The sequence below is a fragment of the Musca domestica genome, unplaced genomic scaffold (assembly GCF_030504385.1).
Source record: "Musca domestica strain aabys unplaced genomic scaffold, Musca_domestica.polishedcontigs.V.1.1 27, whole genome shotgun sequence".
NCBI classification, from domain to species: domain Eukaryota; kingdom Metazoa; phylum Arthropoda; class Insecta; order Diptera; family Muscidae; genus Musca; species Musca domestica.
In genome coordinates this window covers 11,719,060-11,746,136 of record NW_026712286.1, presented here as the reverse complement: position 1 = coordinate 11,746,136, position 27,077 = coordinate 11,719,060, and the positions used below count along the sequence as shown (strand labels likewise).

Sequence of the window (27,077 nt, the reverse complement as noted above, 5' to 3'; positions counted from 1 at the left end):
ACAAAGGATGGAATTCATAGCTGCTACTGGTGATAGTGCGGGTGTTGTGCCATTCTATTTGGCTATGCAGTCGATAACATTTCAATATTGAATTCATCATTCATAATGTGTGTACACATCCTTTGTTTGTTTCCATGCGATGTTTGATGCAGTGCCGGAGGAGAGTTAACCCTCAAAATGACTGGGACCAAAGAAAAAAATCGCAGGTGGGGAAAATATTTCATACAAAAACATGGATAAAGAAAAACTCCAACAGAACCAAGAACCTGATTGATCCCGACAACATACGAAGACTTCTCTCTCCATCAAGGTTCCTGTGAGTCCTGCGAATATTGTAGATTGATCGGGGTTCGGTTCTACATCTAAAAATTCAAATAGTTTGTTACCCAAAAAAATTCCAAATTAAACAGATATTTAATTGAAGATGGATCTAACGCTAGGAATTTTTTAAATATTTGAAAGACCAATCTAAATATCTTTAAATCACCGAAATTTTTTCCACGTGCCAAGCGCGGAGAATGCTCAATAGGATGAAAAAAATTTATCGAAAAAATATTTGGTCAGGCTATTATATATTTGGTGCTTGAGGTCGAAGCTTGACTCAAAGGAATGTGGTATCTGTCTACTGTCTTATTTAAGGCATAAAAATTGCTTCAAGCGCCTGGTGCATTCTGACAATGTATGAAGAGCAAAATTATAGTTCCAACGAGGTAGAATGATCGGTTTTGCGGTGCTACACCTAAAAGTTCACCAAGTTTGTTCCACATAACATTTCAAATTAAACGGATATTTTATTGAAGATGGACCAAACGCTTGAACTTTTTGAATATTTGAAAAATCAATTTAAACAGCTTTAAATCGCCGAGATTTTTTCCACACACCAAGCGCGGAGAATATTGAATAGGCTGGAATAAATTTATTGAAAAATATATGTACAGATTTTTATATATTTGGAGCTTGAGGTCGAAACTTGACTCAAAGAAATGTGGTATCTGTCTGTCTCATTTAAGCCCTTAAATTTCCACCAATGTCCCGGCGTATTCTGACAATATATAAAGAGAAAAAATTTAGTTTTTAAAGAACGACAAAGCAGAATGATCGGTTTTCAGGTATACATCTAAAAGTTAAACGAGTTTTCTCCACAGAAAATTCCAAATTAAACAGACATTTTATTAAAGATGGATCAAACGCTTGAACTTTTTTAAATCTTTGAAAACCCAATGTAAACAGCTTTTAGTCGCCGAGATTTTTCCCACACACCAAGCGCGGATAGTGCTGAATAGCTTGGAATAAATTTATTGAAAGATATTTTGACAGAAGTTTCATATATTTGGAGCTTGAGGTCGAAACTTGACTCAAAGGAATGTGGTATCTGTCTACTGTCTTATTTAAGGCTTGCGATCTATCCTAGATTTTAGAAAATATTTTTTAAGAATTTACGTTCCATTTTTGAATTTAAAAATATTTTTTAAGGATCTGCGATCTATCCTAGATTTTGTAAAATATATTTTTAAGGGTCTACGTTCCGTTCCGGATTTAAAAAATATTTTTTTAAAGATCTGCGATCTATCCTAGATTTTGAAAAATATTTTTTTTAAGAATCTGCGTCCCATTCTCTCCTAGAATTTGAAAAATATTTTTTAAGAATCTACGTCCCATTCTGGTTTTAATAATATTTTTTTAAGGATCTGCAATCTATCCTAGATTTAAAAAAATATTTTTTTATGAATCTACGACCCCTCTTTGATTTTAAAAATATTTTTTTACGGATTTGCGATATATCCTCGATATTGAAAAATATTTTTTAAAAATCTACATCCCATTCTGGATTTTAAAAATAATTTTAAAGGATTTGCAATTTATCCTAGATTTATAGATTATATTTTTAAGAATCGACGACCCATTCTGGATTTTTCAAATATTTTTTAAGAATCTGCGATCTATCCTAGATTGAGAAAAATATTTTTTAAGAACCTACGCCTCATTCTGGATCTCAAAAAATATATTTTTTAAGGATCTGCGATGTATCCTAAATTTTGTAAAATATTTTTTAAGGGTCTACGTCCCATTCCGGATTTTAAAAATATTGTTTATAGATTTGTGATCTATCATAGATTTTGAAAAATATTTGCGATCTGTGCTAGATTTAAAAAAAAATTTAAGAATCTGCGTCCCATTCTGTCATATAATTTGAAAATTTTTTTTTTAAGAATCCAAGTCCCTGGTTTTAATATTTTTTTAAGGATCTGCAATCTATCCTAGATTTTGAAAAAAATATTTTTTATGAATCTACGAACCCTCTTTGATTTAAAAAATATTTTTTAATGATTTGCGATCTATCCTTGATATTGAAAAACATTTTTTAAAAACCTACATCCCATTCTGTGGTTAAAAAATATGTTTTTAAGGATCTGCAATCTATCCTAGATTTTAAAAAATATTTCTTATGAATCTACGACCCCTCTTTGATTTTAAAAATATTTTTTTAAGGATTTGAGATCTATTCTAGATTTTGAAAAATATTTTTTTTAAAATCTACATCCCATTCTGGATTTTTAAAATATTTTTAAAGGATTTTGAATTATAGAATTATAGATCTTGAAAAAATATTTTTAAGAATCGACGACCCATTCTGGATTTTAAAAACATTTTTGTAAAGATTCTGCGATGCATGGTAGATTTTGTAAAAAAAAAAATTAAAGAATCTACATCCCATTCCACATTTTTAAATATTATTTAAACGATCTGCTATGTACCCTATATTTTGAAAAAAAAAAAATATATATATTTTTTAAGAACCTACATCCCATTTTTTTTTAATATTTTTTTAAGGATCTACCCTAGGGGTTTTGCAAAATATTTATATAGAATCGACGACCCATCATGGATTTAAAAAATATTTTTTTAAGGAACTGCGACCCATCCTAGATTTTGAAAAAAATATTTTTAAGGATCTGCATCCCATTTTGGATTTTTAAAACATTTTTTTAAGGACCTGCGATTTATTCTAGGTTTTTGAATTTTTTTTTTTAGAATGGCTTTTTGAAATATTTATTTATATATGCGATCACTCCTCTATTTTGAAAGATATTTTTAAGAATCAACGACCCATTCTGGATTTTAAAAACATTTTTGTAAAGATTTGCGTTATATTCTGGATTTTGGATTTTGAAAACTATTTTTTAAGAATCTACGACCCCTCTTTGATTTTAAAACAATTTTTTTTACGGATTTGCGATCTATCCTTGATATTGAAAATTATTTTTTAAGAATCTACATCCTATTCTGGATTTAAAAAAAAATATTTTGAGGATTTGCGATCTATCACAGATTTTGAAAAATATTTTTTTAGAATATTTTTTCTAAGCTTCTGTGGCTAATCTTTGATTTTAAAAATATAGTTTTTAAAGGACTTCCACTTGTCTTGGATTTTTTAAAACATCATGTACCCTTCGGCCATCTAAGGGTTAAATATACGCGTGGGGAAAATCCATTTAAATTCACGTGTGAAATACGTATCGTACCCAAAGGGTTCGATGGCGATTATTTAAGCTCAACTAGAAGGTGTTTTAATTCCGATTTCGCTTAGCGGACTAAAAGCGAAACAAAAATTAACTATTTATGAGGCGAAAGTCTGTTTGGGATTTGAAAGAGATTAATGTGTGTGGCAAGAAGTGTTGAGATTTTTTTTCACCTGGGGAAAAAAACTATTGCTGGTGCAGGCAGTCAAATGGAGGAATTTAAATTTAGATCTAAGCGATTTATCAATGAATTGAAATTGAGTAAAAATAACTCTTGAAAAACATGTTTCCTTGAAGTTTTGAGTAACTCGCGGCGTATGAGTTCTGTCGCTAATCATACGACCTGATGTCCATTCTTTATTTTGATGGTTTTTCCCCAGTAAAAATTTACATTTTCCCAAATTTCTTTCCGAAACAAAAATTAACTATTTATGAGGCAAAAGTCTGTTTGGGCTTTGAAAGAGATTAATGTGTGTGGCAAGAAGTGTTGAGATTTTTTCCCCAGGGAAAAAGTATTGCTGATGGATGCAATGAAATGGAGGAATTTAAGTTTAGATCTAAGCGAATTATCAAAGAATTGCGTAAATTGAGTAAAAATAACTCTTGAAAAACATGTCTCCTTGAAGTTTTGAGTACCTCGCGGCGTATGAGTGCTGGCGCTAATCATACGACCTGATGTCCATTCTTTATTTTTAAGGTTTTCCCAGCAAAAAACTTACATTTTTCCAAATCTCTCCTTCTCCTCTCCCTCCTGTGATTTCCTCCTCTCATTGTGTTAAATGATGTTTCTTTATTGCTAGATTTTTTTTTGAATTTTAAATTATTATTTAAAATCTCTTCAAGAAATATTTTTAAAAATCCTCTTTCAATATTCTTCCTTAAAAAATATTTTTAAAAATCCTCGTTCAATATTCTTCCTTCAAAAAATATTTTTAAAAATCCACTTTTTTCAATCTCGTTTAGAAATGTTTCTTCCGAAAAATATTTTTAAAAATCCACATCAGATAATTCCGCTTCATAAAAATATTTCGAAAAATCCACGTCAGATAATTCCACTTCCAAAAAATATTTTTAAAAATCCACGTAGGATAATTCCACCTCCAAAAAATATTTTTAAAAATCCACGTCAGATTATTCCAATTCCAAAATATATTTTTAAAAATACTCGTCAGATAATTCCACTTCCAAAACGTATTTTTAAAAATCCACGGGAAATAATGCTACTTTCAAAAATATTTTTAAAAATCCGCGTTAGATAATTGATCTTCAAAAAAAATATTTTAAAAATCTACGTCAAACAATTCCACTTCAAAATATATTTTTAAAAATCAACGGGAAATAGTTCTATATCCAAATATATTTTTAAAAATCTTCGTTAGATAATAGATCTTTGAAAAAAATATTTCAAAAAATCTACACCAGACAATTCCACTTCAAAAAATATTTTTAAAAATCCACGGGAAATAATTCTACTTCCAAAAATATTTTTAAAAATCCGCGTTAGATAATTCCACTTCAGAAAATAATTTTAAAAATCCACGTCAGATAATTCAACTACAAAAATATATTTTTTTATAATCCACATCAGATATTTCTACTTCAAAAATATTTTTAAAAAAGCCAATTCAGATAATTCCACTTAAAAAAATATTTCTAAAAATCAACGTTAGATATTTGATATTTGAAATCATATTTAGTAAAAACTCGTTTAATAATCATTCATAAAAAAATATTTTGAAAATTCCTCCTCTCATTGTGTTAAATGATGTTTCTTTATTGCTGGACATTTTTTTGAATTTTAAATTATTATTTAAAAATCTTTACCTGGAGATTTCATGAGTACCTCATGGCGTATGAGTGTTGCCGTTGATCATACGCTCCAATGTGCATTATTTATTTTAAAATTTTTCCCTTTTAAAAATTAAATTTTCCCCGTTCTCCCCCTCCCGTGATTTCCTCCTCCCATTCTCCGTAATGATGATTTGTTCATCATTTGCCTTTTTGATATTCTCTATGGCATTTGCAATATTATAATTTTTGTGGAATAATTTTTCAATATTTGATTGAGTTCTTGATGAGGTTTTGCCATTTAAATGGATATTTCTGAAAAGGTCGGATTTCAATGGGCAATAATAACTAACCTCAATAATTTTCATGTGTGAATAAGTTTTCCCCGAAAAAAATGCGTTTGGCTTGAAATGGAAAGCGTATTCATATTTTTTTCGAGAGGGGAGACTGTATCGGCATTCCGTACGGGAAAAAAGGTCACCGGGTATGTGTAATAAAAATAAATTGTGGGTGAAAATAAATAAATGGAAAACCAAATACGTGTCAGTTGCACATTGATCGGAAGGACATAACTATTACTCACTCACACACACACGTACATGTAGTTAACATTTAGCCAAAGGATATGGATGATTGGATAAACTCCACACGCCAGCCAAGAAGCAGTTTCAGTTTACGCATTACCTTGCTTTATGGCATGGACAAACCTACCCTCCTCCACACACACACACAGTACCACAACCACAGGACATGCTTACATGCAAGGACCTTACCCACATTTTCCAAAGGGAGCTAAACCACTGCAGCTCTCTTCAAGAAAAAAAAGGACTTCCTTCACAAGAACCGTTAAAGATGATGCTGATATGAAATCCTGATGAGCTTGCCTGTCTTGTCGTCTGTCTTCTTTAAGGGGTGCAATGACACACACACACCAACACCTTTAACATGACGTTGTGTTGAGAGTTATGCTTTACCTTTGCCATCATCAAAGAGGCAGAAGCTTAGCAAGGGTCATATGGCAAAGGAGGGGGGGGGGGGGGGGGGGGGTAAGGATATGTTCACCACCACAAAGAAAAAAAAGACGAGGGTAAAAGGTTCAAAGGCAGTTGGTAGGCGTGCATAGAAGATGGTCCGTAAGTACTTTGCTGTAATCAAGACAAGTTTTTCAAGCATCATCATCATCAATAGATATGGCTATGAGGATAGAGATAAACTCGGGCGAGACAGTTCATTTGTTACACTTTGGAGTTCAATAAACAAGGGAGACAGTGGTTCGCAGGAGGGGAATTATTTTTTAAAAATGCATGCGGGTAATACCGCATGAAAAAAAATATTTTTAAAAATTCAGGTTAGGCAAGAGATTTAAAAAAAATATTTTTAAAAATTCACGTCAGATAATTCCACTTCCAAAAAATATTTTTAAAAATCCACGTCGGATAATTCCACTTCAAAAAATACTTTTAAAAATCCACGTCAAATAATTGCACTTCAAAAAATATTTTTAAATATCCACGGGAAATAATTCTACTTCCAAAAAATATTTTTAAAAATCCACGTCAGATTCTTCCAAAAAATATTTTTAAAAATCCACGTCAGATTCTTCCAAAAAATATTTTTAAAATCCACGTCAGATTCTTCCAAAAAATATTTTTAAAAATCCACGTCAGATTCTTCCAAAAAATATTTTTAAAAATCCACGTCAGATTCTTCCAAAAAATATTTTAAAAATCCACGTCAGATTCTTCCAAAAAATATTTTTAAAAATCCACGTCAGATTCTTCCAAAAAATATTTTTAAAAATCCACGTCAGATTCTTCCAAAAAATATTTTTAAAAATCCACGTCAGATTCTTCCAAAAAATATTTTTAAAAATCCACGTCAGATTCTTCCAAAAATATTTTAAAAATCCACGTCAGATTCTTCCAAAAAATATTTTTAAAAATCCACGTCAGATTCTTCCAAAAAATATTTTTAAAAATCCACGTCAGATTCTTCCAAAAAATATTTTAAAAATCCACGTCAGATTCTTCCAAAAAATATTTTTAAAAATCCACGTCAGATTCTTCCAAAAAATATTTTTAAAAATCCACGTCAGATTCTTCCAAAAAATATTTTTAAAAATCCACGTCAGATTCTTCCAAAAAATATTTTTAAAAATCCACGTCAGATTCTTCCAAAAAATATTTTTAAAATCCACGTCAGATTCTTCCAAAAAATATTTTTAAAATCCACGTCAGATTCTTCCAAAAAATATTTTTTAAAATCCACGTCAGATTCTTCCAAAAAATATTTTTAAAAATCCACGTCAGATATTCCACTACCAGAAATATTTTTAAAAATAATTGATAATTGATCTTTAAAAAAATATTTTTAAAAATCCACGTCAGATTCTTCCAAAAAATATTTTTAAAAATCCACGTCAGATTCTTCCAAAAAATATTTTTAAAAATCCACGTCAGATTCTTCCAAAAAATATTTTTAAAAATCCACGTCAGATTCTTCCAAAAAATATTTTTAAAAATCCACGTCAGATTCTTCCAAAAAATATTTTTAAAAATCCACGTCAGATTCTTCCAAAAAATATTTTTAAAAATCCACGTCAGATTCTTCCAAAAATATTTTTAAAAATCCACGTCAGATTCTTCCAAAAAATATTTTTAAAAATCCACGTCAGATTCTTCCAAAAAATATTTTTAAAAATCCACGTCAGATTCTTCCAAAAAATATTTTTAAAAATCCACGTCAGATTCTTCCAAAAAATATTTTTTAAAATCCACGTCAGATTCTTCCAAAAAATATTTTAAAAATCCACGTCAGATAATTCCACTACCAGAAAATATTTTTAAAATAATTGATAATTGATCTTTAAAAAAATATTTTTAAAAATCCACGTCAGATTCTTCCAAAAATATTTTTAAAATCCACGTCAGATTCTTCCAAAAAATATTTTTAAAAATCCACGTCAGATTCTTCCAAAAAATATTTTTAAAAATCCACGTCAGATTCTTCCAAAAAATATTTTTAAAAATCCACGTCAGATTCTTCCAAAAAATATTTTTAAAAATCCACGTCAGATTCTTCCAAAAAATATTTTAAAAATCCACGTCAGATTCTTCCAAAAAATATTTTTAAAAATCCACGTCAGATTCTTCCAAAAAATATTTTTAAAAAAATCTACGTCAAACAATTCCACTTCAAAATATATTTTTAAAAATCAACGGGAAATAGTTCTATATCCAAAAATATTTTTAAAAATCCTCGTTAGATAATAGATCTTCGAAAAAAAAATTTTTAAAAAATCTACGCCAGACAATTCCACTTCAAAAAATATTTTTAAAAATCCACGGGAAATAATTCTACTTCCAAAAATATTTTTAAAAATCCGTGTTAGATAATTCCACTTCAGAAAATAATTTTAAAAATCCACGTCAGATAAGTCCACTTCCAAAAAATATTTTTAAAAATCCACGTCAGATAATTCCACTTCCAAAAAATTATTTTTAAAAATCCACGTCAGATAATTCCATCTCCAAAAAATATTAATAAAAATCCACGTCAGATAATTCTACTTCAAAAAATATTTTTATAAATCCACGTCAGATAATTCTACTTCAAAAAATATTTTTATAAATCCACGTCAGATAATTCTACTTCAAAAAATATTTTTAAAAATCCACGTCAGATAATTCCACTTCCAAAAAATATTTTTAAAAATCCACGTCAGATAATTCCAATTCCAAAAAATATTTTAAAAAATCCACGTCAGATAATTCCATTTCCAAAAAAATATTTTTAAAAATCCACGTCAGATAATTCAGAAAATATTTTTAAAAATCCACGTCGGATAATTCAGAAAATATTTTTTAAAAATCCACGTCGGATAATTCAGCAAATATTTTTAAAAATCAACGTCAAATATTTCCACTTCCAAAAAATATTTTTAAAAATCCACGTCGGATAATTTAGAAAATATCTTTAGAAAATTCGACTTAAAAAAATATATCTTTAAAAATCCACGTAAGATAATTCTACTTCAAAAAAAAAAAAAAATTAAAAATCCACGTCGGATAATTCAGAAATTATTTTTAAAAATCTACGTCGGATAATTCAAAAAATATTTTTAAAAATCCACTTCGGATAATTCAGAAAATATTTTTAAAAATCCACGTCAGACAATTCCATTTCCAAAAAATATTTTTAAAAATCCATAATTCCACTTCAAAAAATATTTTTAAAAAATCCAATTCAGATAATTCCACTTAAAAAAAATATTTCTAAAAATCCACGTTAGATATTTGATCTTTGAAATCATATTTAGTAAAAACTCGTTTAATAATCATTCTTAAAAAAAATATTTTTAAAATTCCACGTCCAATAATTCCACTTAAAAAAATATTTTTAAAAATCCACGTCAAACAATTCAACTTCAAAAAAGTATTATGATTATTTTTTTGATTATTTTTAAGAATTCACGATAGAAAAAAAAACTTTTAAAAATATTTTTAGAAATCCTGTAGAGGTTGAGGTCTTTTAAAAAAAATTTATGTATACTTAAAAAATCCACATTGGATATTGGTTTTTCAAAAATTGATTAAAATTTAACATATATACAAAATTTACATGTTAAGTTTCGACTTCCATGGTCCAATTTTTGATATAAACTCCCGACTTAAAGTGGAAAATATTTCTTGGATCACTTCAGCATTGTCCGCTTTTCAAATGTAGAAAAAATCTCTGCTATTGGACCCTATTTGAGTGCTCTTTTTCCTATTATACAAAAGTACTATTGTTGGATCGCTTTTGTAGTATATTTCTTGGAAGAAAAAAAGCTCTTTCTAGAATTGAAATATTCGAAACCAGAGGATTTTTTTCAAATATTTCAACTTGGAATTAATTTATTTTTTCCAATCAACATTAAGTTGCCCACTATGTAGCATATAAAATGATTGTTTTCAAATAACCAGGTTATAAATTTACCAGGTCAGGTTTCAACCTCAAGGGCCCAATATTGGCTATTGAACCCCGACTTAAACAGACAAATTATTATTGAATGTCTTCAGCATAGTCCGCGCTTCAATTGTAGAAAAAATCTTTGCAATTGGACCATATTTGAGTTCTAAATTTTTAAAAATACAAGAGTTCCATCGTTAGATCCATATTCAGTTTCATGGCAGAAGAAAGAAAGAAAGTATACCTTCCTAAAATCACCCTCTTCTTTGATGCCACTTGCTGCGAAATATTTTTCAGAAATGCTTTATGCATTTCTGAAATGCTTTACTTTCTGCGATCAACTTTCCATGCCATATTTTTAGTGACAAGCATGTGTTAAGTTTATTATGTCAGGGTTCAGCTTCAAAGGTCCAATTTTGGCTTACCAATCCAAATTTAAATATGTATAATAATATATAATATAAATTAATCTGTAGAGACTCGTATTTATTTTTTATATCACTTTGTCAGGTTTCAGCCTCATTGGCCCAGTAAAGGCTGTCCAGCATGGACTTAAACTTGTAAATTCTTATTGAATGCCTTTAGCATTGTCCGCGCCTCAGTTGTTAAAAAAATCTTTGCGATTTAACAGTATTTATTATCTTTTTATCTCTATACAAAAGTGCTATGGTTAGATCCTGTCATACTTCTTCAAACGTCAGGTTTGGACATCAAGGTCCCAGCTTAGGGTATCCAAAGCAAATTTAAAGCAGTAAATTGTTATTGAATCCTCTCAGAAATGTCTCCCATTTTTTTTTTATTTAATTTATTACCTGCTGTTCGATTGTTTCAAAAAACTTTACAATTGTATAATATGTAAGTCCTCTATTTCACTCTTTACAAATTACTATCGTGGAATCGTTTCTTAAATTTCCCAACATCGGATTTCAACGTCATGGGCCCAACAGGAGCTACTCAATCCAAATTTAAACCTTTTAATTGTTATTGAATCTCTTAAGCAGTGTTCGCGCTACAATTGTTTAAAAAATCTTGGCGATTGGATAATATCTAAGCCCTCTATTTCCCTTTTTTCAAAGGTGCTATCATGAAATCCTTTCTTATTTTTTCCAACATCAGGTTTCAACGTCATGGGCCCAACGGGAGCTACTAAATTTCAATTTAATCCATTAAATTGTTATTGAATCTTTTCAGCAGTGTCCGCGCTACCATTGTTTAAAAAATCTTGTCAATTGGATAATATCTAAGCCCACTATTTCCCTCTTTACAAAAGTACTATCATTGAAACGCTTCTTATATTTACCAATGTCAGGTTTCAACGTCATGAGCCCAACAGGGGCTACTCAAACCAAATTTAATCCATTAAATTGTTGTTGAATCTCTTCAGTAATGTCCGCGCTACCATTGTTTAAAAATTCTTGGTGATTGGATAATATCTAAGCCCTCTATTTTCCACATTACAAAAGCACTATCATGGAAACGTTTCTTATATTTCCCAATGTCAGGTTTCAACGTCATGGGCCCAACAGAAGCTACTCCATCCAAACTTAACCCTACAATTTTTTATTAAATCTCTTCAGCAGTGTCCGCGCTACGCTTGTTTAAAAATGCTTGGCGATTGGATAATATATAAGTCCTCTATTTCCCCATTTAAAAAAGTACTATCATGGAATCGTTTCTTATTTTCCCAACATCAGGTTTCAACGTCATGGGCCCAACAGGGGCTACTCAATCCAAACTTAACCCTCTAAATTGTTATTGAATCTCTTCAGTAATGTCCGCGCTACCGTTGTTTAAAAAATCTTGTCAATCGGAGAATATTTAAGCTCCCTTCATAAATTTATACAAAAGTACTACCAATTGATCCCTTTCTTCATTTTTTCTCGGAAAGCAGATTAAGCTCTTCCGCGAACTGAAACATTTTTCTTTTCCACATTTTACCCATGTATCCTGTTTGCTTGTTTCAAACACTGTGCTCTCCAATTCTGCTACACATCTTTTTCTTCGTCTTACGGGGAATGGAGGGTGAATCTATCTCTGCCTTATCCTCTGTTCATCTCAGCTCATAGATGAAACGTCCAATTCAATGGCCATGATTGCAAATGTAAAGTAATGTAATTTCAAGTAGATTTTGTCGTTTACACAATGTAAATCCATTTTAATAGCAACAACTACATGGCTGTCAAGGATGGCTGGAAGGAAGACAAGAAGGAACAACAACACAAAGAGCAGGGTAAAAAAAAAGAAGATTCAAACACAAGCGGATAGATGACAGTCAAATAGACTAGAAAGAACGAAGATACATTCAAGGGAAATTGTTAAGGTCACTTAACAGGTTTTAATGGGCGAAGAGAGGGGGAGAGGAAGAGAGGGAGGGGAGCACCAACGAAAAACACAATTTAGAAAATAGACCAAGTAACAGAGGCAAACATTAAGGATAACACTTAAGTAAGTTAAGTTAGGCGAAGACGGAGGAGAGGCGTCAGCCAGGGTGTGAGCTGTTGTTTATTGATGAACTTACAATTGAAGACATGACAGGACTCGGTATCTTCGGAGCAAGCTGCAGAGTAAACAACAAGAAGTCATCGTGGAAATTTTTGGGCATGCCTTGAGATTTTCCCGTCCATCCTCTCTTTGATTTTCAATTTTATTTTCTAATCATTTTGATTGTTTCGTTTATTGGATTACAATATGGAAACATGGAATCCTATTACCATTGAATATTACCATATCTAATGGAAGCGGAGGAAGAATTAAATAGAAAGCAGGATGGCCAGAATGAGGGGAGAAAAGGAAAGCATATTTGAAACAATTCCTTTTTTTATAAAATTTAATAGATTTTTTTGTTGAAACTGTGCCAGGACCTGCAGGGATGTTGATGTCCATAGAAGGAATAATATGAAAAAATATGGCTATGACAGGCAATGGCCTGGTTTTGAAATCGCAGCGGGAAAATCAAATGGAAATAGATTGAATTTTAACGCCTTTTTACTTTTGCTTTTTGTTTATTAAAATATTTATTTATTTTTTGGAATTATTCCGCAAACGTGAATTTTTAAAAATTATTTTCAAAATATTCACAAATGTGGATTTTTTAAAAATTCATTTTTCAAAATATTCACAAACGTGGATCTTTTAAAAAATATTTTTTGAAATATTCACAAACGTGGATTTTTTAAAAATTCATTTTTTGAAATATTCACAAACGTGGATTTTTTAAAAAAATATTTTTTCAAAATCTTAACAAACGTGGATTTTTTAAAAAAATATTTTTTCAAAATCTTAACAAACGTGGATTTTTTAAAATTATTTTTTCAAAGTATTCACAAACATGGATATTTTAAAAATTATTTTTTCAAAGTATTCACAAACATGGATATTTTAAAAATTAATTTTTCAAAGTATTCACAAACTTGGATTTTTTAAAAATTAATTTTTCAAAGTATTCACAAACTTGAATTTTTTAAAAATTAATTTTTCAAAGTATTCACAAAGTTGGATTTTTTAAAAATTAATTTTTCAAAGTATTCACAAACTTGGATTTTTTAAAAATTTATTTTTCAATAAATCCACAAACGTGGATTTTTTAAAAACTATTGTTTCAACAAATCCACAAACATGGATATTTTAAAAATTATTTTTTCAATAAATCCCTAAACGTAGATTTTTTAAAAATTATTTTTTCAATAAATCCTTAAACGTGGATTTTTTAAAAATTATTTTTTCAATAAATCCTTAAACGTGGATTTTTTAAAAATTATTTTTTCAATAAATCCTTAAACGTGGATTTTTTAAAAATTATTTTTTCAATAAATCTTTAAACGTGGATTTTTTAAAAATTATTTTTTCAATAAATCCTTAAACGTGGATTTTTTAAAACTTGTTTTTTCAATAAATCCCCAAACGTGGATTTTTTAAAATTTGTTTTTTCAATAAATCCCCAAACGTGGATTTTTAAAAATTGTTTTTTCAATAAATCCCCGAATGTGGATTTTTTAAAAATTATTTTTTCAATAAATCCACAAACGTGGATTTTATGAAAAATTATTTTTTTCAATAAATCCTTAAACGGGGATTTTTTAAAAATTATTTTTTCAATAAATCCCCAAACGTGGATTTTTTAAAAATTATTTTTTCAATAAATCCCCAAACGTGGATTTTTTAAAAATTAATTTTTCAATCAATTCACAAACGTGGATTTTTTAAAAATTAATTTTTCAATCAATTCACAAACGTGGATTTTTTAAAAATTAATTTTTCAATCAATTCACAAACGTGGATTTTTTAAAAATTATTTTTTCAATAAATCCACAAACGTGGATTTTTTAAAATTAATTTTTCAATCAATTCACAAACGTGGATTTTTTAAAAATTAATTTTTCAATCAATTCACAAACGTGGATTTTTTAAAAATTATTTTTTCAAAAAATCCACAAACGTGGATTTTTTAAAAATTAATTTTTCAATCAATTCACAAACGTGGATTTTTTAAAAATTAATTTTTCAATCAATTCACAAACGTGGATTTTTTAAAAATTAATTTTTCAATCAATTCACAAACGTGGATTTTTTAAAAATTAATTTTTCAATCAATTCACAAACGTGGATTTTTTAAAAATTAATTTTTCAAAGTATTTACAAACGTGGATTTTTTAAAAATTAATTTTTCAATAAATCCACAAACGTGGATTTTTTAAAAATTATTTTTTCAATGAATCCACAAACGTGGATTTTTTAAAAATTAATTTTTCAATAAATCCTTAAACGTGGATTTTTTAAAAAATTATTTTTTCAATAAATCCTTAAACGTGGATTTTTTTTAAAAATTATTTTTTCAATAAATCCTTAAACGTGGATTTTTTTAAAAATTATTTTTTAATAAATCCTTAAACGTGGATTTTTTAAAAATTATTTTTTCAATAAATCCTTAAACGTGGACTTTTTAAAAATTATTTTTTCAATAAATCCCCAAACGAAGATTTTTTAAAAATTATTTTTTCAATAAATCCACAAACGTGGATTTTTTAAAAATTATTTTTTCAATAAATCCCCAAACGAAGATTTTTTAAAAATTATTTTTTCAATAATCCACAAACGTGGATTTTTTAAAAATTATTTTTTCAATAAATCCTTAAACGTGGATTTTTTAAAAATTATTTTTTCAATAAATCCTTAAACGTGGATTTTTAAAATTTTTTTTTTATACATTTTTTAAGGTATTTGCCTTAAATTCGCTTGACTTTAATATATTTTTCTTCTGTTTTCCCCCAAATAAATGAAATCCATTTTTCTTCGCAGGATTTTGTCAAAAGGACAAAAGGATTCTATTGAAATCACAGTATTAATTTTTCTCCATTATTTTGGTGACTTATAATAGTTGACTTAGCTGTTCATATTTCTTTCCGATTTTTTTTTCATTTCTTTTCTATTGCCCTTTTGACTTCATGGCTTTGGCTTTGTTTTGCTATTTTCTCTGTGTGTGTGAGTGTTTGTGCCTTTGTTTCCGGGATCCTTTATTTCACGTCCTTTAACCAATTTTAATTTATTGTATAGATTTCTATAACATTCCATATTTTTCACAAAATTTCATTTCATTCTTTGGCTTGATATCCTACATAAACTGAGTTGAACACACACACACACACACCAACACGTATGTTCACACTCACACACATCGACATATATGTGCCACATTCATTCGCGTTAGCTAAACCTAGCCGCGAAATGGTTATGCCCACAAAAGTCCTTACCAGGATTTATGGGTGTGCATGTGTGGGTAGCCAGATGTGTGTGTGTGTATGAGTGTATGTGTCTGAGTTGCTGATATGTGTGCGTGATGTTACAGTTAGTTACTCTCCAGGGATCAATAGTTTATATGGTTTTGTTAGTCGGTTGCTTGCTTGGTTGGTTGGTTGACTGCTCTGGCTGCTCCCAGTTGCCAGGACTGTTCGAAGCTTTTATCCTGCTGGTGGTGGAGCTGCTGCTGTAGAAGAAGATTATTAACGGGTTTTTGCCCAAAAGGCAGCAGGATATTTTTCTCGATTTGTACGAAGTTATTTGTTTTTACAAAGATGGAGGGAAGTTTTAGAGAAAAGTTAAGGATTTGTACATTGATTAAGGACATGTGAACATAGCCGGGCATCGACAAACAAATTCCCCGAAAAGAACATTTGTTATTGCCAGAAACACTGAGATTTGCACACACACACACACCCACATCCACACTTCCAAACATAGAAAAGAAGTTTCAAACAGCGTTAAATAAGGCTTAGCCTGACAATCCCCAAGGATATTTTATTTTCTTTTGGCAAGCTTTTATTGTGACACTTGCCCTGGGGATAAGGGCCCAAGGGGATAATCGGGTAGAACAGCCAAACAAAATTTAAGTTAATTTTTTTTTTTAAATTTCGAAATCTTCAAAATTCTTGTGACCTTACCTGCAACAACCAAAACGATCGCCCTGGACAGCTTTGTGTGGCCCCGGCAATAATGCGTTTGGGCTTTGAGGCTCCCAGATGGACAATACAGCCACAACGGCAACCGGGTCCGATTTCCTGTGAAACATCGGTACGATTTTTATTGTTAGACGTGCCACTGGTTTCGTAAATGCAATCCCAGGTATCGGCAATCGATTGGCCACACTTCTCCGTTTGGACCGAAGGACCCTGGAAAGAAGAGAGAAAATTTTTAAAAAATATTTTTTCAATAAATTCACAAACGTGGATTTTTAAAAAATATTTTTTCAAGAAATCCACCGACGTGGATTTTTTAAAAAATATTTTTTTAAGAAATTCCAAACGTGGATTTTTTAAAAAATATTTTTTCATAAATTCACAAACGTGGATTTTTAAAAAATATTTTTTCATGAAATTCACCGACGTGGATTTTTTAAAAAATATTTTTTCAAGAAATCCACAAACGTGGATTTTTTAAAAATTATTTTTTCAATAAAACTACAAACGTGGACTTTTTAAAAATTAATTTTTTCAATAAATCCACAAACGTGGATTTTTTAAAAATTATTTTTTTCAATAAATCCACAAACGTGGATTTTTTAAAAATTATTTTTTCAATAAATCCACAAACGTGGATTTTTTAAAAATTATTTTTTCAATAAATCCACAAACGTGGATTTTTTAAAAATTATTTTTTCAATAAATCCACAAACGTGGATTTCTTAAAAATTATTTTTTCAATAACTCCACAAACGTGGATTTTTTAAAAATTCATTTTTTAATAAATCCACAGACTTGGATTTTTCAAAAATTCCTTTTTCAATAAATCTACAGACGTGGATTTTTAAAAATTATTTTTTCAATAAATCCACAAACGTGGATTTTTTAAAAATTATTTTTTCAATAAATCCACAAACGTGGATTTCTTAAAAAATATTTTTTCAATAAATCCACAAACGTGGATTTTTTAAAAATTATTTTTTCAATAAATCCACAAACGTGGATTTCTTAAAAATTATTTTTTCAATAACTCCACAAACGTGGATTTTTTAAAAATTATTTTTTCAATAAATCCACAAACGTGGATTTTTTAAAAATTATTTTTTCAATAAATCCACAAACGTGGATTTTTTAAAAATTATTTTTTCAATAAATCCACAAACGTGGATTTTTTAAAAATTATTTTTTCAATAAATCCACAAACGTGGATTTTTTAAAAATTATTTTTTCAATAAATCCACAAACGTGGATTTTTTAAAAATTATTTTTTCAATAAATCCACAAACGTGGATATTTTAAAAATTATTTTTTCAATAAATCCACAAACGTGGATTTTTTAAAAATTATTTTTTCAATAAATCCACAAACGTGGATTTTTTAAAAATTATTTTTTCAATAAATCCACAAACGTGGATTTTTTAAAAATTATTTTTTCAATAAATCCACAAACGTGGATTTTTTAAAATTATTTTTTCAATAAATCCACAAACGTGGATTTTTTAAAAATTAATTTTTCAATAAATCCACAACGTGGATTTTTTAAAAATAAATTTTCAATAAATCCACAAACGTGGATTTTTTAAAAATTAATTTTTCAATAAATCCACAAACTTGGATTTTTTAAAAATTAATTTTCAATAATCCACAACGTGGATCAAAAAAACAATCAAAAATTCAACAACGTGGACTTTTCTTAAATAAAAACATTTCAAAAATTCACCAATTTTTTCAAAAAATTCATTAAGGTGAATTTTTTAAAAAAATTTTGTTGAAAATCAACCAACGTGGATTTAAAAAAAAAAAAAATTAATAACTTCGTCCACGTGGATTTTTTAAAAAATATTTTTTTAATAATTTCGTCAACATGGATTTTAAAAAAAATTTTTTTTGTTAATAATTTCGTCAACGTGAATTTTTTTTAAAAATATTTTTTTTAATAATTTCGTCAACGTAGATTTTTTAAAAAATATTTTTTTTTAATAATTTCATCAACATGGATTTTTTAAAAAATATATTTTTAATAATTTCGTCAACGTGGATTTGTTAAATTTTTTTTTAATAATTTCGTCAACGTGGATTTTTTAAAAAATATTTTTTTTTTAAACAATTTCGTCAACATGGATGTTTTAAAAAATATTTTTTTTAATAATTTCGTCAACGAAGATTAAAAAAAAATATTTTTTTCAAAAAATTGACCAATGTGAATTTTTTAAAAATTATTTTTTCAAAAAATTCACCAATGTGGATTTTTTAAAAATATTTTTTCAAAAAATTCACAAAATTGGATTTTTTAAAAAATATTTGTTTCAATAAATCTACAAACGTGGATTTTTTAAATAATTATTTTTTCAATAAATACACAAACGTGGATTTTTTAAAAATTATTTTTTCAATAAATCCACAAACGTGGATTTTTTAAAAATTATTTTTTCAATAAATTCACAAACGTGGATTTTTTAAAAATTATTTTTTCAATAAATTCACAAACGTGGATTTTTTAAAAATTATTTTTTCAATAAATTCACAAACTTGGATTTTTTTAAAAATCAATTTTTCAATAAATCCACAAACGTGGATTTTTTTAAAAATTATTTTTTCAATAAATTCACAAACTTGGATTTTTTAAAAATCAATTTTTCAATAAATCCACAAACGTGGATTTTTTTAAAAATTATTTTTTCAATAAATTCACAAACTTGGATTTTTTAAAAATCAATTTTTCAATAAATCCACAAACGTGGATTTTTTTAAAAATTATTTTTCAATAAATTCACAAACTTGGATTTTTTAAAAATCAATTTTTCAATAAATCCACGAACGTGGATTTTTTTAAAAATTATTTTTTCACTCAGTTTACAAACGTGGATTTTTTAAAAAATATTTTTCTATAAATTCACTAAAGTAAATTTTTAAGAAAATATTTTTCTATAAATTCACAATATTTTTTCAATAAATTCACCAATGGTTTTTAAAAAAAAATGTTTTTTAAAAATCCCCGTCTGTGGATTTATGGAAAAAATATTTTTTTTTAAAAATCCACGTTTAATTATTTTTTGAAAAAATATTTTTTTTAAAAATCCACGTTTAATTATTTTTTTGAAAAAATATTTTTTTTTAAAAAATCCACGTTTAATTATTTTTTTGAAAAAATATTTTTTTTAAAAATCCACGTTTAACTATTTTTTTGAAAAAATATTTTTTTTTAAAAATCCACTTTAAATGATTTATTGAAAAATATTTTTTTAAAAATCCACGTTTAACTATTTTTTTGAAAAAATATTTTTTTTTAAAAATCCACTTTAAATGATTTATTGAAAAATATTTTTTTAAAAATCCACGTTTAATGATTTATTGAAACAATATTTTTTTAAAAATCCACGTTTAATGATTTATTGAAAAAATATTTTTTTTTAAATCCACGTTTAATGATTTATTGAAAAAATATTTTTTTTTTAAATCCACGTTTAATGATTTATTGAAAAAATATATTTTTAAAATCCACGTTTAATGATTTATTGAAAAAATATTTTTTTAAAAATCCACGTTTAATGATTTATTGAAAAAATATTTTTTTTTAAATCCACGTTTAATGATTTATTGAAAAAATATTTTTTTTTAAATCCACGTTTAATGATTTATTGAAAAAATATATTTTTTTTAAAATCCACGTTTAATGATTTATTGAAAAAATATTTTTTTTAAAAATCCACGTTTAATAATTTATTAAAAAAATATTTTTTTTAAAAATCCACGTTTAATGATTTATTGAAAAATATTTTTTTTTAAAAATCCACGTTTAATGATTTATTGAAAAAATATTTTTTTTAAAAATCTACATTTAATGATTTATTGAAAAAATATTTTTTTTAAAATCCACGTTTAATGATTTATTGAAAAATATTTTTTTTAAAAATCCACGTTTAATTATTTTTTTGAAAAAATATTTTTTTTAAAAATCCACATTAAATGATTTGTTGAAAAATATTTTTTTAAAAATCCACGTTTAATAATTTATTGAAAAAATATTTTTTTTAAAAATCCACGTTTAATGATTTATTGAAAACATATTTTTTTTTAAAATCCACGTTTAATGATTTATTGAAAAAATATTTTTAAAAAATCCATGTTTACTGATTTATTGAAAAAAATAATTTTTTAAAAATCTACTTTAAATGATTTATTGAAAAAATATTTTTTTTTAAATCCACGTTTAATGATTTATTCAAGAAATATTTTTTTTTTCAAAATCCACGTTCAATGATTTATTGAAAAAATATTTTTTTTCAAAATCCACGTTCAATGATTTATTGAAAAAATATTTTATTAAAAATCCACGTTTAATGATTTATTGAAAAAATATTTTTTTTTAAATCCAAGTTTAATGATTTATTGAAAAAATATTTTTTTAAAAATCCACGATTAATAATTTATTGGATTTTTTTTTTAAAAAATCCACAAATGATTATTGGTTTTTAGGAAAAAATATTTATTTTTCTTTTTTTTTAATTAATTAATTTATTTTTTTTAGCAAAATATAAAAATTTACAAAATATTTGTTTTTAATTTAATAAAATAAATTTATGGAATATGCCTCATCATCGGCCTGGGGCAGGCTCTTTTGCCTGGACACTCGCGAGACCCTGGATCCACGTGACAACGATTCAGAGGCCACTGTCGATGGACCTGGTTCCTTATCCGAATCTCGGGGAGAGGTACCAATGGAAGACTCCCTTTGCATTAGACCAGTTTTTCTTTGCTCTTCACTGGCTGCTGCTCCTGCTGCGACCTCTGGGCCATAATCACTGCTGCTACCCTCTTCACCCATATCCTCGGGCTCCTCATTCTCCTCAGGAGCCCCAATGTCCATTTCATCATGGGACTCGGATACGTACAGCGTGGAACCCATTTGTACATCAATTATGGAACCGGCTTCGCTCACCCGATCTTTGGGTATAATTTTTCCCTCCTCCTTTTTCGTCTGATATGCCGAAGCAATGATTTCGGCGGAAACTAGGCGATGTACATCCCTTTTGAAAATCTCCATGAGAGAGGATGTGGAACGGGCCATAAAGCCCATTTTTCCTGGCCGATAGAGGGAGGTTTTCGATTGGGAGGGTGTGGCCAGGGATGCGGCATCTGCGGCGGGACTATCTTCCGCTTGGCTGCTAATGATTTGAAGAAGTTCGTGCAGTAAATCTTGCCGCTGTAATTTCTTGATGGCCACAGAGTCTTCTTCCTCGCCCTTGGAGGGTGTGAGAGTGGTGATTTGGCCATGGTCCATGCTGGTTATGGCCTGTTGTATGGCAGAGCGTATTTGCTGCAGCACCCCTTTAAGCCGCAGAATTTCCGCCTCATACTGCTCATGCTGGGCCTGCAAACGCTGCTTGTCCATTTTCAAGCTCTCGATCCGCTGGCCCATAATTTTCATTTTCTTGGCCATATCGTTGAGGGTAAAACGTTCACAAACATCCCGCTTGGCTAGATTTTCATAGAGGCCACGATATTTCAAGAGCTCCACATGCTTCGCCTTCAATCGCTCATAGTTGTCGGTGAGCTTTTCAATGATTTTGATTTTATTCTGACTGCTGCGGATCAGTTCATTTTTCAATTGATCCAGGGCCGTGAATTGCTCTGTCATGTCCCGATGTCGAGCCATGGTCTCATTGTAGTCCTGCTGCATGCGAATTTGACTGAGGACCAGGGAATCGATTTCCTTTTGCAGGGCAATGTTTTCACGAATCAGCCTTCGGGTATAGCCGGCATTTCGTATCTCACTGGATCGCGTGAAGTCCTCGGAGACTTGGAGCAGCTTGGCTTCCACCTCCTTTTTCAGGGCATCCTTTTCCACAACGGCTCTCTGTTCCATGCTGTAGATGAGCTCTTGGTGTAGGCGCTCCTTTTCCTTGGCTTCGGCCTCCTGGTCATCGAATTTGGCCATAAGTACATCCCTTTGGATCCGGAACTCATCGAGGGAATTTAGTTTTCCATTGAGGAGTTTTATTTCCGACGTCAACTGGTCATGCATGGCCTTGTATTTGGCCTCCAGATCCTTGATTTGTTCGGCTGCCTCAGATTTTTCCTTATTTCTCACCTTGGTGATTTCCACGAGGCGTTCCTCCAGTTCGGTTATGGTATCGGTGCGTTCGGCCAGAGCCCTCTCCAGGTGGGCAGCCACATCGGTACGCTCCTCGGTTATGTTCTTCAGCTGTTCCTTGAGACTAACATTATTCTCATCCAAGGTCACCAGGTGACTACGCAGCCGGGCCAATTTCTGATTCAAATCCGTAATGGTCAGCTCATAGAAGGTGCGATCCACCTGGGTCAGCTTATTCGGATCATCTTTGGGTTTCTTTTCTTTTTTGCCTTTTTTACCCATATTTGGATCGGTTGACAATTCGAACTGAGGGAAAAATTCGAAAAATTTCCAATTTTTATTTACCTCGGTTGTCATTGACAACAGGTGCCATGGCATGCCGGTTTGTTTGGAAATTTCATGGCATAGTTGCCAGCCGAAAAAAATAATTTCCCACACTTTTCCCAAAGGACAAAGTTTTCCCATAAAAATTCAACAAAATTTCTCCTCAAAACTTTATATTTCCCAAAAAATTTCCAACATAATTTTCCGAGCAAACCCTCTCCTCCCGCCTCTCACATTTTTTTGCCAACGGCATGATTCGGGAACAAAACAAAGCCAAGAATAATTTAGTGCTGTTGTTCTTCTGCTTCTTCATCGAAAACACAAAAGAAAGCAAAAAGCCATTGTCTTCACCGCGCCACAGCGCCATCTATATTCGTAAATAGTTTTTCAAGAAGCAGGAACAACAAGAAGAATTTTTTGGCCCCGCAAAACAATCTATAAAATTAAAAACTTTTCAAACAACAGTTACAACAACAATAAGAACAAGAAGAGTTATTACAAAATCATAAATTTCCAGTTCCAGCATTGTTGCGATATTTTAATATTCGCGTTGCCATGAGAAGGATAATAATTGGAAAGGATTTGCAAACAGGGGTGCGGGGGTATGGGGGGGACGAAGACAAATTTCAAAAAAAAAAGTTTTTGGAAATATTCCTGTCAATTCAATTGTTTGGGAAAAAATTAACATTTGAAAAATTTAGTGCATACTTCTAGGGGAAAAAAATTAAAATTTAAAAATTTAAGTGCATACTTCTAGGCGACTTCCCACAGAGCATCCTGAATTTGAAGCATACTTTGAGGAGGCATTTTAGAATCGCAATAGAATTTTAAGAATATTTCTATGAGACCTTTCAGAATCTCCGGGATTTTTAAAGGATATTTTTAAAGACTTATCTGAAGGTTAAAATTAGAAAGGTTTTGGAAACAGGGATGGAAATACGGATACAAATTTAAAATAATTTAGTGGAAATATTCTTTCCAGTTAAATTAGGGGGGAGGAACGTTTAAGGGTTAGAAATTTTTAATGTATGCTTTTAGGCGACTTCCCTCCCCCAGAGGATCCTGAATTTGAGGGGCCATTTTAGAATCGCAATAGAATTTTAAGAATATTTCTTTGAGACCTTTGAGAATCTCCGGGATTTTTAAATTATATTTTTAAAGGCGTATCTGAAGCTTAAAATTAAAAAGATTTTGGAAACAGGGATGGGAATACGGATACAAATTTTAAATAATTTATTGGAAATATTTTTTCCAATTAAATTAGGTGGGAGGAACATTTTATGATTGGAAATTTGTAATGTATGCTTTAAGGCGACTGCTCCAGAGGCTCCTAAATTTTAAGTATTTTTCGAGAAGCCATTTCAGAAGCTCCCTAGATTTTTAAGAAAATTCTTACGAGGCCTTACAGAGGTTCCATAACTTATAATAATATTTTTGGGTTATATTTCAGAAGCTTCTGGATTTTTAAGGATATTTCTAAAGGCGTATCTGAAGGTTACACTTAGAAAGGTTTTGGAAACAGAGATGGGAATACGGATACAAATTTAAAATAATTTTGTGGAAATATTCTTTCCAATTAAATTAGGGGGGAGGAACATTTCATGATTCAAAATTTGTAATGTATGCTTTTAGGCGACTTCTCCACATGCTCCTAAATTTTAAATATTTTTCGAAATTACATTTCAGAAGCTCCCTAGATTTTTAAGAAAATTTTTACAAGGCCTTACAGAGGTTCCATAAGTTATAATAATATTTTGGGTTGGCTTTTAGAAGCTTCTGGATTTTTAAGGATAGTTTTCTAAGCTATTTTATATCTGAAAAATTATATTTATAGGCTACCAATAAGTACCTGTACTTGAAGGCTGTATTTTTATTAACTTTTTTGAGTTAAAAAGTTTTCTCGAGAAAAATCAAAGAATAAAGCATACTTTTAGGATTTTTGTTTTGGGAATATTTTCCCACTTCAAACTGAAAATTTAAGTGCATACTTTTAAGCGACTTTCTCAAAGGCTCTAGAATTTTAACAATACTTCGGAACATTAGAAGTGTTCTAGATTTTCAAGAATATTATTATGAGGCCTGACAAAATTTTCGGGATTTTTTAAGAGTACTAAATCTGCCTTTTAGAAGCACCTGGATTTTTAAGGATATTTTTGGAGGGCTTTTCAGAAGCTCTCAAATTTTTAAAAATATATTCAGGGTCTACAGGTAAGTTCCCATAATTTTGAGGGTATTTTTTAATATTTTTTGGGTGGTTAATTATTTTGTGGAAAAAAATTGAGAGATTGGAAATTTTAAAGCATACTTTAAGGATGTTTATCAAAGGTTCCTATATTTAAAAAAATATGTTAAGTGTCTCTCAGTAGCCGTCGGATTTAAAAAAAAACTATTAGGAACTCTTACAAAGATTCCGAGATTTATAATTGAAAAGAATTTTGAAAAAGACTCAATTCAAAAAAGGTTTTGGGAATATTTATCCAAATTAAATTTTTTGAAACGTCTGAAGTAACTACTTTCGGGCGACTTCCCCCAGAAGATCATGAATTTTAAACATATTTCAAGAAGGTATTTCAGAAGACCTCTAGATATTCATTTTTTTATGATTTTAGATTTTCAAGATTTTTTTTTTCAGAAATTACAAAATCTTCAAATTATTTTGAATATTTTTAGGCTACCAGATACTTATGAATCTCTATTTTATGAAAATTTTTTTTCAAGGTGTTCCAGAAGGTCTCCCATTTTTAAAAATATTTTCAGGTTCTTACAATTTTGAGGGTATTTTTTTAAATACTGTTTAGGACGTTAATTATTTTTTGAAACTATTTTGAAAGATTGGAAAATTTAAAGCATACTTTTAAGAAATTGCTCAAAGGCTCCTGTATTTAAATTAATATGTTAGGTGTCTCTCATCAGCCGTTGGATTCATAAAAAAAGGATAAAAGGCTCAGCTCAAAAAAAGTTTTTGAGAATATTCTTTCCAAAATTAAATTTTTTGAAAGGTTTGAAATGCTTACTTTTACGCGGCTTTCCTCTTCAGAAGTTCCTGAGGCATTTCTGCAGTGCCATAGATTTTTATGACGGCTTACATAATCTTCAGTTTTTTTTAATATTTTTTGACTACCTTTTATAAATATCAAGATTTTTATGATATTTTTTGAAGGTTTTTCAGAAGCTTTCAAATTTTTAAAAATATATTCAGGGGTCTACTGATAAGTTCCTACAATTTTGAGGATATTCTTAAAATATTTTTGGGAAGTCAATATTTTTTTGTAAAAAAAAAATTAAAATTAAAACTAATAAATAAAAAAATAAAATAATAATTCAATTCAATTCAATAACAATATTTTTGGTGTCTCTCATTAGCCGATGGATTCTTAAAAAACTATTGGGAGCTGTTACAAAGGTTCCAAGATTTATAATTGGAAAGCATTTCGGAATCAGGAGTGTGGTTAAGGGGATAAAGGCTCAATTCAAAAAAGATTTTTGGAACACTCTTTCCAAATTAAATGTTATGAAATTAAAGGTTTGGAATGTCTACTTAAAGGCGGAGTTTCTCTTCAGAAGCTCCTGAATTAAGGCATATTTCGAGGAGGAATTTCCTAAGCTTCCTTGATTTTTAAGAACATTTTTGGAGACCTTGCAGAGGTTCCAGAATTTTTAATAAAATTTTTAGCTGCATTTTAGAAACTACAGAATCTTAAGGTTATTTTTATTAAAAATATATATTTAGGGCTTTTGATAAGTTTGTGCAATTTTCAGATTTTTTTCTATATTTTTTATAATATTAATACTTTTAGGAGACATCGGAAAACCTCTTGAAATTAAGAAATAATGTTTTAGGAGACTACGAAAAGCTACTGACATTCAAGAAAATTTTAAGGGAACTTTCAGAAGCTCCTGGAATTTAAATAAAACGTTAAAGTGGTATTTTAAAGGCTTAACAATGAT

The 27,077-nt window shown here is 29.0% G+C and overlaps 2 protein-coding genes across 2 annotated transcripts in view; both read right to left on the bottom strand.

The window, feature by feature from the left end:
• LOC101892344 (uncharacterized) overlaps window positions 1–27,077 on the bottom strand; it is a 66,273-nt gene that overhangs the window by 6,862 nt on the left and 32,334 nt on the right. Inside the window, exon 4 of the mRNA XM_020037876.2 lies at window positions 16,694–16,921. Within this exon, the coding sequence (XP_019893435.2) occupies window positions 16,694–16,921 (228 nt within the window). The remainder of the gene's footprint in view (window positions 1–16,693; window positions 16,922–27,077) is intronic.
• LOC101892175 (cilia- and flagella-associated protein 157) lies at window positions 21,218–23,154 on the bottom strand. Its single transcript, XM_005186580.3, has one exon. It carries the CDS (start codon window positions 23,085–23,087, stop codon window positions 21,276–21,278), a length of 1,812 nt encoding a protein of 603 aa, XP_005186637.2. The 5' UTR covers window positions 23,088–23,154; the 3' UTR covers window positions 21,218–21,275.

Coding starts and splice junctions, on each gene's coding strand:
- LOC101892175 (XM_005186580.3), bottom strand. CDS start 23,087: ATGGGTAAAAAAGGCAAAAAAGAAAAGAAACCCAAAGATGATCCGAAT.